The sequence below is a fragment of the Megalobrama amblycephala genome, linkage group LG15, assembly GCF_018812025.1.
Source record: "Megalobrama amblycephala isolate DHTTF-2021 linkage group LG15, ASM1881202v1, whole genome shotgun sequence".
NCBI classification, from domain to species: domain Eukaryota; kingdom Metazoa; phylum Chordata; class Actinopteri; order Cypriniformes; family Xenocyprididae; genus Megalobrama; species Megalobrama amblycephala.
Genome location: NC_063058.1, coordinates 6365037 through 6377167, shown reverse-complemented (window position 1 = coordinate 6377167; position 12131 = coordinate 6365037). Strand labels below are relative to the sequence as shown.

Here is a 12131-nt window from a genome sequence, read left to right as displayed (position 1 = left end):
TTAAATGCAATATCAAATAGCACACTACAATTAAAATCATGTACTTTGCATGTGCTTTGTATGTTAGTCAACATCAAAGTGTGTACTAAAAGATTATTAACACATAATGATTTAAAATGTACTTTAAAGTAAAACGTTTAATTTGACTTTGTGCACTTTTTTAAAAAAAAAAGTACTTAAGTGTGTAAAGAAACAGTCAGTCATGAAAGTGCCTTAAGTGGCCTTTTATTTTATTAATATTATTATAGTCTGCAAGTATAGTTTTTTTTAAAAATATACTTTTAAGATTTAAAGTACACTACAAGTGCGCATTCAGTACAATTAAGTGCACTTCTTTTTAACAAGGGACATCTCAGTAATGATAAGGTATAGTTATTTTTTCTGGAAAATAAGACAATAATACTGAATAGGATTTTTTTTTTTTTTTTTTTTTTTTTGCAGTGCAGTGCAGTGCAGTGCAGTTTTTCCTTCAACAACAGTAAGTTTAGCTCAGCTGCACTCTAGGTCATTATTTATTTTCACCATCCTATTATAGTCTGCACAATGTCTGCTGTGTATGTGACTGTTTATTTGCCATTTTTCTCTGACATGTAAAGACATTTGTCTACATCAGTATGACATGTCTGTGCTAACGTATCTGCGCATATGGTGGGAGTGTGCGAGCGTCACACCATGCCGTTCTCCTGTCGTGGTTTGTGTGTGGTGGTGGTGGTGGTCTGGGGACTGTGCAGAGAGGGCGCTAGTGTGCACAGAAACCCAGCCAGCAGTGTCAGACCCAGACCGCCCCACGCACTGAACATGGACCAGCCGTACCCGTGACTGATGTCCTCCGGCAGGCCATACAGGTAGCGTGGGTACCGCGAGAGCTCGAAATTAATACCAGCCACACATGTGCACAAAGAAATGATGCAGCAGGTGCCTGTGAAGCACAATTGCAAACAAAACAACACAATGAGTTCATAACAACAAACAATATGAACTGAAACAGTCAAAAAAGACTCTTTTAGCTCAATATTATTATCAGTTAACTCTTTCCCTGGCATTGATAAGATTTTCCATCATTTACGACAAAATGTTTCCCCGCCATTGACAAGCAATCTACACTATATTGCCAAAAGTATTGGGACTCCCCTCCAAATCATTGAATTCAGGTGTTCCAAATCACTTCAATGGCCACAAGTGTATAAAATAAGGCACCTAAGCATGCAGACTGCTTCTACAAACATTTGTGAAAGAATGGGTCGCTCTCAGGAGCTCAGTGAGTTCAAGCGTGGTACCATGATAGGTTGCCACCTTTCCATTCATGAAATTTCCTCACTACTAAATATTCCACGGTCAACTGTTAGTGGTATCATAACAAAGTGGAAGCAATTGGGAACAACAGCAACTCAGTCACGAAGTGGTAGGCTACGTAAATTCACAGAGCGGGGTCAGCGCATGCTGAGGCGCACAGTGTGCAGAAGTCACCAACTTTCTGAAGAGTCAATAGCTACAGACCTCCAAACTTTGTGTGGCCTTCAGATTAGCTCAAGAACAGTGCGTAGAGAGCTTCATGGAATGGGTTTCCGTGGCCGAGCAGCTGCATCCAAGCCTTACATCACCAAGTGCAATGCAAAGCGTCGGATGCAGTGGTGTAAAGCACACCGCCACTGGACTCTAGTGGAGACGTGTTCTCTGGAGTGACGAATCACGCTTCTCTGTCAATCCGATGGACGAGTCTGGGTTTGGCGGTTGCCAGGAGAACAGTACTTGCCTGACTGCATTGTGTAAAGATTGGTTGGGCTTGGCCCCTTAGTTCCAGTGTAAGGAACTCTTAATGCTTCAGCATACCAAGACATGGTCAATTGACCCTTCGCAAGTTTGATTGACAAGCGATCTAACCAATCATAACCCCGAACCCGCCATTTTGTCCGACAAAGCAGTCAGGAGTTAGAAGATAAACTTCAGTGGACTTGAACTTAAAAAATGGTGTGTATTTACGTCTTTCCGCATTTTAAACAACATTCCTTCTCATGTTAATTCATGTTTATTTGATGGTATAAATTAACTAGTAGGACTGGTTCACGAGCTGCTTGAGCTGAGGCGCTACAGCGATCTGTCATGACACATTAAAGAGCCACAAAACGTTTTTTATTGTTCGAATTTCTTTAAAAATTACACAATTTGAAAGCTGGGACTTTGTTTAATATCATAAGTAACCTGCTCTGTCTTGTCTGTCGACGTGTTGTCAGTGTCCTCTTTGCTCCGTGATGTATTTTTCACTCTGTGTGGCGTGACAGTGCCATGGCTTGTCGGACAAAGCAACAGTAACTAAGGGAGGCGGGTCTTTGTGAAGGGTCAATTTCATGCTCCCAACTTTGTGGGAACAGTTTGGGGATGGCACCTTCCTGTTCCAACATGACTCCACACCAGTGCACAAAGCAAGGTCCATAAAGACATGGATGAGCGAGTTTGGTGTGGAGGAACTTGACTGGCCTGCACAGAGTCCTGACCTCAACCCGATAGAAAGCCTTTGGGATGAATTAGAGCGGAGTCTGCGAGCCAAGCCTTTTTGCCAACATCACTGCCTGACCTCACAAATGCGCTTCTAGAAAAATGGTCAAAGATTCCCATAAACACACTCCTAAACCTTGTGGAAAGCCTTCCCAGAAGAGTTAAGGCTGTTATAGCTGCAAAGGTTGGGCCAACTCTATATTAAACCCTATGGATTAAGAATGGGATGTCATTAAAGTTCATGTGCATGTAAAGGCAGGCGTCCCAAAACTTTTGGCAATATAGTGTATGTTTTCACTCTGGGGGCGCTGTTACGGATCTTCTGAAATAGTACAGAACTTCAGGATCCAAAAACAAGTGAAGAAGAAAATCTGAGTAAACAAAGGCTGCATCTGAAAACTGAAAAAATTCTGCCTTCGGAGAACACATTTCAAGGTAGGAAGGCATCAAGGCACGTCTGAATCCAATGTAAGCTTCACTTCCTGTTTCCTGAGATACCTTCATCTGATCGATTTTTGAAGGCAGCATAGATGTATCCTTCGGTATCCTTTAGATATCCCATAATATGCATTCCCATTATGTGACAGTTAAACTAGAAAAATAAAGATTGCATCCGAAAGTTGCGTTTGCTGGTCAGTTTGTGTGTAAATGTATGTCATTTCTAGCGAAAAATTGCTACTGTAGTAATTAAATATTTGTTTAATTCTTACCAAAGCTCAAACTATTTTGCTGTAGATCATTAAACTGTTATGCTGCCTCAGAAGTCTGTCCGAAATCAGTTTCGTGAGGTGGGTCGAGGGTCTGTCTAAATAAATTTACACTTTACAAAGTTGAATGCACTTCCTCCGAGGGGAAGTGTTTCGGGAAGTTTGCGAGTGTATGTCTAAAAGTGAAGTTAAACGCAGCCCAGGGCTGTGTTTACGTTTGTTTATGCCATTCCTTCCATCTCATTCACTCAGATGTACATCTTTGCTTACATTGCACAAGTGCCCACTACTGGCGGAAACCTTGCAATGGGTTTAAATGGAAAGCCATTGATCACTTGTGGGTCAATTAACTGCGAGTTGCTGTTGTGACATCACAATCGTGTTGCATTATAGTCTATGGATCTGCTTACCCACATTCAGTGTTGATAAAAAAAAAAAAGAATGAATGAAGCTAGAATAAAATTTTTCATTCATTGGTTTAAAGGCAGAGGCTCTGTTCTTTCTTTTGATACATTAACTGTTTACATATTCATAAAACAAAATACTCAAAGGCCATGAAAGTTGTGAATAGGATCAAAAATGTTGCTGGGTGGTAACTTAAAAATAAGATGTTGGCAGGGAAAGAGTTAATTCATCACAATGGACACGGAAGGTCAATTTGAGCAAATTGCATTGCAGAATGTAATATTCTGTCCATTCAGAAGCAGTGCATACTGTGCACTGTGCACATACATTTCTAGTAGGAATAATATGCCATTCCAAAGTGCCATTATTTCTTTTCTCAGTTATAAGCTGCCACCTAGTGGTTGTTAGTACTGTTACACAAGACCGAGTGAGTCTCACCTCCCATCAGGAAGAGCAGTCCCGCTACATACTGCATCAACTCGTTGTGCTTCCAGCAGCCCAGCAATCCAACGATCCAGCCAAACAAAATGATGGCTACAGCCATACCGATAAAACCTGCAGTCATCCGCTGCAAATCTGCAGGAGAAAACAGATAGCTTCAGGATCCATTGTGAAAAAGAAGTGCGCTTAATTGTAATTGTACCGTAGGCTACTTAAAATCTTGAAAGTATATTTTCACTTGCAGATAATATACCGACAAGGCTTAAGCTAGTCCTAGACTAAAATGCACATTGTAGCCATTTTAAATGAAAGCAACTTGTACTGACAGATCTTAAAATATGTCAATACCATTGTTTTGTCTCAAGATGCACACCACTAATGTTTTTTCAAGGGTATGTTTATAAAAACTACTTAAATGCCCTAATTGAACTAAGGCCTAATCCTGGCTTAGTCCAAGCCCTGTCTGTGAAACCAGGCCTTAAGGTTTATAAAATAAATAAGGCCACTTAAGTGTACTTAAAGAGAAACCACATTCATGTCATTTCTTAAAACACTTAAGGACACTTTTAGTGCAATTTGTAATCATATCAAATTATTAAATATATTAATTAATATATATTAATGAAAAGTTTTATTTCAAAGTATATTTTAAATCATTATGGTTTAATAATATTTTGTCGTACACTTATTTTGATGTGTCTGCTTACATACTAAAGCACATGTAAAGTACATAATTATGATTTTATCTGTAGTGTGATGAAAGTTGATATATTTTAAATGTACTACATTGCAACTTCAGGTAACACTTTATTTTAAAGACCCTAATCCGAACCCTAAACCTAAGTACATGTTGTTAATTAATATTATGATAGCACTTTATTTTACAGTCCTGTTTCCCACAAACATACTGTGTACTTATTATAGTAATTACAATAACTGGGTAATAACTAGGTACTAATCCTGAATATACCTCTAAACATAGCCTTAACCCATGTAGTTACCTTATATTAACTAGTGCTTTCTTAGTTAAGTACAAGTAAGTGCACGTACTGTAAAATAAAGTGCAACCAAAATTATCCAGTACTTAAATGTATTATTACACTGTAACAAAGTGTAACCCAACTTCATCATTACAAATGTGTAATTACAAGTATATTTAAATACATTACATGATGTTTCAGTAGAAATTACATTAAAATGATTTTAGTTTAACATAACTGCTTGTCAGTACATTCAGCAATACACATTAACCATATTTAAAAGACAACAGACGCAATTATGAAATGACAAATAAGTCCCATTTAAGTGGGTCAAAAAAGCACTCTTAAGTTCAACTAATTGCATTTAATATCAATTTAAACTATAATACATTTTCATTTAATTGCAATTAACATGCAATTAAGTGTCTGAAAACACTTGACTAAGTCTTTAAAAACTTCAAACTACTTATACCTTGACTTCAAACTTTTAAAACTAATTTAAACTTTCTGACCAGGCTTTCTCAAGCCAACATCAAAGTTGTAATCTAGTTTGTGTTACCATTTCAAAATTCTAACTTTATATGTGTTCTGGAAGGCCAGACAAACGGCTCTCAAAGTCAAGTCTGCTTCCAGGTACTAATTTACGGACCCAGAGAGAAACTGATGACTTTTAAGAGATGAATTTAAACATGGTAAAATGTGTTAAACCAAGCAAAGTGTGCTACACTGCTATTGATAGTTCAAAGTAAAATAAAAAATTAGATTAATTACTTAATAAACAACCACCAAAAGGCCTGGAGGAAAGGAATGTTTAAGAACGTAGTGCAGATGTGGGCCTGCAAATTAACAATTTTATTGATGCTTTAATAAAAGAAGTTTACAATACACTTATTACATGTTCAGAGATTAAGTGTGATCAAGAGCACAATGGTGATGGTTCATAGATAAATGCTTGTGAGAATGAAACCTACAGACCTTTCAGATACCAAACCAAGCGCTCAGACTCAAAGCTTGCAGTAAATATGACATGATCTGACTTACGGAGAGCATGCCATTCATCTTGTCTTATAGTCTTGGTGATGTTCACTGGCAGATTTCGAGGGATATTCACTGAGGAATAGTAATACTTCACCGGCGTGCAGCGTTGCAGCAAACCTGCAGAAATTCACAGAAACTTCAGTAATAATAGTGCGGATCACTTTAACACAGATGAGTGTGTGTTTGGATGTTTATGTGGAGCAGTCACAAGTAGTAACTGAAGATGTCTACACACATTTGCAGGCCCTTAACTTTGTTTTCAAAGTCTTCGTTTTGATTATGATCAACAAACATTCTAACTGGACCACAAACAACATCAGTCAACCAAGACAGTTTACTCTCATGTCCTGCTAAAGCATCTGCATCTCATTACCCTGAAAAACTGTATCATCTATCACATTAAGAAGCTTGGATCAAATTTTAGATTAAGAAGAATTAGAATAGGCCTACTTAAGATAAAATATATATTTATGCTTTTGTTATTGTATAGCTAAAGGAAACTCAAAAAGGAACAAACATAATATATACCAGAGGTAGTTAGAGTGTTTTCCTTTTTTAAAGGGGCCTTGGGATCTCTCAGACCTCAAAAACAAATAGATCCCATTGCCCTGACAGACTCCATCTGTTTCTGTATTTTAGTTGAAATGTGATAAATGTGTGAACATGAGCGTGTGGTTAGTGTTGATGTCGAGAGATCAGCACCTTGGATAGCGCCAAACATTCTTCAACACTCCTTCACATATGTAAAACAAACACTACAGCTGTTCAAAATCAACTCGGAATGTGGTTACTGCTCACACGGGGCCTGATCAACATCATCACCTTTAAAAATCAGATCCTCGTTCTCCAGATCGAACCCTTCTCGATGGCATTTCCTCCACAGTCCGGTTGTGGTTGAGTTGTAGCGGCGGCTGCAGCGTGATTCCATGACGGGCGCAGGGTGCAGGGATTCCCGCAGAGGAGCTCCGGGCTCAGACTGACTCACACCAGCCGCTTTCGGTCGCATCCGGAGGGGGAGGTTTTGGTTGGAAATATATATGTATCCTGGGTCATTTCTCTTGCTGGCGTATTTTTTGCATCGGTCCCGGTGTTTCCGCGCATCTGTTTCGTACCAATAGTCTGTGCTGATGGCCATGGTCAAGAGCCAGATAGAACAAAAGGCCAGGAAGAGCCCGGACGCCGTTAATATCCTCATGATGCCCGCGGACAACTGTCACATTTTCCACCGAACCCATATCATCCTAAACCCGACATAACAGGACGATAAATATGGTGTCGGAGCTCTAGACAGACATGTTTGTGCCTCTGCTGCTGCTCGTTTTGAGTCTGGATGAAGGAGAACCAATGCCGACACTGGAGACTGCTGATGAAAGCGCTCCGGATTCGTCAGACAACAGCTGTGTTGCCGCTGTCTCCATAAAGGATGTTCGGGCGAATCTTATAAAGCCTGTCAATACGTGTCCGGTGATATTTCACCGCGGAAAAAAAAAAGGAAAAATATATTAATGGATAAAAATGCAGGACAATTGAGATTTTTTAAATTAAAACAATTTTGATTAAATTCATCGCCTTGCCCTCAGCAATTCTTAAAAAAAAAAAAAAAAAAAAAAAAAAAAGATACCCTATAGGCCTGTAGGAGACCCCGACTATTTATCGTCTATTTATATTTATTTATTTAGTCGTTTATAATTTAAATAAATAAATAACACGTGAAATATATGACCTGGACGCATTGTTCTGAGATTCTTCCATTAGTGCAACTTTATATTGACATGTTACACGAGACAAATGAATTTTGTTTTTTAGAGCGATATTACTATTATTATCACAGGATAGCATTGCTCATCTAAAAACAGACCGTATTGGAATTCAAGCTGGTCCATACTGATCTAAGCTGTTTTTCAGCAAGTTAGAAATAAGTCTTCCTCACCAGCAGATGTGGACATAAACAAGATAGGCTCTCTTCATTACCAGATGATGGAGGTAGAGCATCAGTAAGCTTTGCTGGCAAGTAGCACTTGCAAACTGCATATTGGATCACCACAGTTGAGCAGTGATCCCTTTTACCTTTTAGGTATGACTTTCAGAACTTCTTTATCCTCTGAAGCATGTCATCGATACTGCGGCACTTAAAATAATGGGTTGTCGACTGTAATTTTTATAATCTTTGTAAAAAAATAAAATAAAAAAAAAGTTATCAAGAACACTTTTTCTCTGTTAGGATTAGGGTTAGGAACCAAGAGTTCCTTGGTTTCTATAGGTTATTTGGAGAAATGTCTTCATCAGTATGTCTTCATCAGAGCGAATTGGTTCGTGAGATGTTTAAAGGAATTTAATTAAATTCTTTTTACATATATATTAACTTTAGCACTTTTTTTAGCACAAGTGCCCACTACTGGCGGAAACCTTGCAATGGGTTTAAATGGAAGGCCCTAAGCCATTGATCACTTGTGGGTCAATTAACTGCGAGTTGCTGTTGTGACATCACAATCGTGTTGCATTGTGGTCTATGGATCTGCTTACCCACATTCAAGTGTTGATAAAAAAAAAGAATGAATGAAGCTAGAATAATTTTTTTCATTCATTGGTTTATTTGTTTAAAAGCAGAGGCTCTGTTCTTTCTTTTGATACATTAACTGTTTACATATTCATAAAACAAAATACTCAAAAGGCCATGAAAGTTGTGAATAGGATCAAAAATGTTGCTGGGTGGTAACTTAAAAATAAGATGTTGGCAGGGAAAGAGTTAATTCATCACAATGGACACGGAAGGTCAATTTGAGCACAATGCATTGCAGAATGTAATATTCTGTCCATTCAGAAGCAGTGCATACTGTGCACTGTGCACATACATTTCTAGTAGGAATAATATGCCATTCCAAAGTGCCATTATTTCTTATCACTTGTCACAATAAAATAATTTCAAAACAGCTTAATAAAGAATAGTGCCTTATAGTCCCCATTAAAAAAGACAAAGATGACAAAAAGAAACATTTCAACAAGATAAACTCTATTCTCTCTTGTTCATTTTCAACCTCTGGGGCAGGGGGAGGGATAGTAGGAAGAGAAGTTATCTAAGATATTGATGAGCTAGATCGTTACAGGATTTATATGTAAGAAAAAATGCTAAAGAAACGGACAAGTAAACAGTGGAAAGATGATTGGAATGCACCCAAAAGTACATTGTGATAATCAGGTCTAATTATGAATAGATTGACTACTTTTTCAGTATAATAATAAGAGAATGTCCTGTAAGTGTCAGAGGTTGCATGTATTAAATCGACCAAAGAGTTGTATGATGTAGAATGAATGAGAAAATTGTCTTTTACAGTTTTTCTTGATTGCTTAAACACTATAACCAGACTTTTGAACTAAAATTTCAAAACCATAACACCATTTATCAAAAAGCACACCCATTTCCCTAAACTATAAACACTATTCACCTGTTTTGACACATGAATCAGATTTGTTGAACTGTCACTGCAAAACTCTACATACAAATTCCTTAATGTCTCATTGCCTAGACCATGTTGTCATTTAGAAAGCACTAGCGTTCAATATTGTTCACTCAAGTCAGCGTAGCTTGAGCTCAATTAGCACATGGTTACCCATGTAGAAACACTTATCAAAGTGTCAAAATTTATCACACAACAATCAGAACCTTCAATAGATAGATAAAAGAGCCGGAGTCAGTTCATTCAGTTGTGGAACAATGGATCCAGAGAGTTGTGAATGAAAAGGTCGAGGACAGAGGAGGAGGAGGAGGAGCACGAGCAGTAAGGAGTGGAGGAAGAGAAAGAGGAGGAGGACAAGGATGAGGATGAGGGGCAAGGAGACAAGGAGTCTCAGATGAAATTCGTGCCACTATTTGACCACGTCCTTGTCCATGGTATGACTATGGGGGAGGCTGGGCAATGAGTTCAGCCAAACTTAAGTTGCTTCACCCTCGCCTCAATCATAAGAACCTTCAGGGAGGAAAACAGGTAGGTGTACCTCAGTGTACTCTACTGTAACTTTTGAGTGCTGTACTCTGTTACAACACATGCATCAAATTGCCTTACGTACAGATAAAGTTTCTGTCTGCTTCCATTTTGTAAAAAGGATGTGTTGCAGTTAGAGTAATCAGTACTTCTATTTTTGTAGGACACAGAGACGTTGGAATGGAAGAAGCCTGACTAGACATTTCAGCTGATGTATGCCAGGGGTGGATCAGGCATGCAAGAGGATTTTACCCCCGCTGCCTGGATAGGGCCAGTTACAGCCTGTGATGTTGACAAGATTCTCTGGCCTGTCCCAGACCAAAGATGTGATGCTGGGGCAGAATATTTTTTGTTGTTCTTTGGTGTATTGTACTGTACAGTACATTAAGGAATAAAAAATGTCCAAATGTATACACATGTGTTCATCATGTGAAAAGATCCTTGAGGGAGAGAAACACAAGCTACACAACTGTTTTTTTGTTTTTGTAGTATTGTTTAGAATTTATCTCACCAGTGTGTAAGACTATGTTGTAGTGTGTGTGTTTTTGAGGGCTTGTGTGTGATGTCTGAGGGCAAAGTTTGGTTTTTCAGCAAGAGTGAATGGTTTTGAGTGTAGAGCTTCATTTTGACCTAAAAATAGGATGTTTGGGGAATTGGGTGAGACCATTATGGATTTGTGTTTACTGTTTTGAGAATATGAGGCATAGTTTCAAGAAATGTGTTTAAGCAATCGAGAAAAACTGTAATAAGCACAAAGTATGACAGCATACATATAGCAATGTAATGTTAACACAAGACCATGAACTGAAGATACTGAGGGCTTATACAATGACGATGATAATCAACGGAACAGGGAGCAGGTGATAATCAATGGAAAAGATCTGTAAATAATAAGTTAATCAAATCATAGTCCAAGCTGAGGATGGAGGGAGGGAGGGGGCTCTGGAGGAAGATGAGGGGCAGGTACTGGAAGACACCAAGGAGACGACGACCAGGTAAGAGATTATTGTGGGAGGAGCCAGGATGAAGACAGGAGGAACCAGAGCAGAGATGGGAAGAGCAGGGGGATGACCCAGAGCAGAGACATGAAAGTCCATGGTGGAGCAGATGTAGGGAGGAGCCATGGTGGAGCCTTTGTGGAGAGGCTGGGTGGAACCAAGCAGATGACCGACTGAGGTGTAGCCGTTGGTCGTAGAGACCCAGGTGGAGCCGCAGAGCCAAGGCGAAGTTGTAGGCCTGGATGACCACGGTGGAGCTGCAGGCAGGCATGACCCAGGTGGAGCCGTGGCAGACCAGGGTGGAGATGGTGGGAGTGAGTACAATGGAGGAACACAAAGGGGTGGAGGGTCAAGGCACAGCTGCTGACTCGAAACTTCAAGGCAGAGCCAGAATGACGATGGACCAAGGTGAAGCCAGAGGGACAAGGAGCCCACCAGAGCCTGAGGGATGACAGTCCATGGTGCAGCTCAGGGAGCATTGACTCTTTGGTGGAGCCGATGAGTCAGTGGATTTCAGGCCTTGGAGGCTTGACGTGGAGCTAAGGGATCCTCAGGCCAAGGTGGAGCTGATGACTGGGAAGGCAGATACCGTACAACAGGGCAGAACCACTGGATGAGCCAAAGTGCTGAAGGGCAATGAAGAAGAGGATGAAGGAACTGGATGGCTTTGGCAGAGGAGGAGGAAGAAAAAGGCTCGGCTGGACCATTCGCAATGAAAGAGGCTCACTTGGTGGCCAGTTAATCAGTCAGTCACCTTTATTTATATAGCACTTTTTACAATGCAGATTGTGTCAAAGCAGCTTTACAGTGTTATCTGGAAAATAATAAATAATCAGTTCCATCAGGTTGAAGATCGGATTCATCACGCCGGTATGGAAATGGTTTTGTTGGGGATCTGTGCCACTGGCTGTCGTGTCGTGTGAGGCCTTCACAGGGGATAGTTGACACAATCTCTGCTGATACTTCAGGGATGCATCAAGGTCATGTCTAGGCGCAGGTCTTCTATGTGATCTGGATACGGTCAGGATTTGGCTGACTATGGTAATCCTCGGGATGTAACGAGTACATTGGGTGTAATAGGAAGTGTTC

General features: G+C 39.7%; 1 protein-coding gene across 1 annotated transcript; it reads right to left on the bottom strand.

Annotated features, from left to right (window-relative positions):
- Positions 1-386: 386 nt before the first annotated feature.
- Positions 387-8158, bottom strand: tmem276a (transmembrane protein 276a). The gene is made up of 4 exons (XM_048158323.1): positions 6887-8158; positions 6068-6181; positions 4044-4181; positions 387-919 (listed from the first exon to the last, which is right to left on the bottom strand). The coding sequence occupies exons 1-4, from the start codon at positions 7257-7259 to the stop codon at positions 666-668; spliced, it is 879 nt and encodes a 292-aa protein (XP_048014280.1). The 5' UTR covers positions 7260-8158; the 3' UTR covers positions 387-665.
- Positions 8159-12131: the final 3973 nt, after the last annotated feature.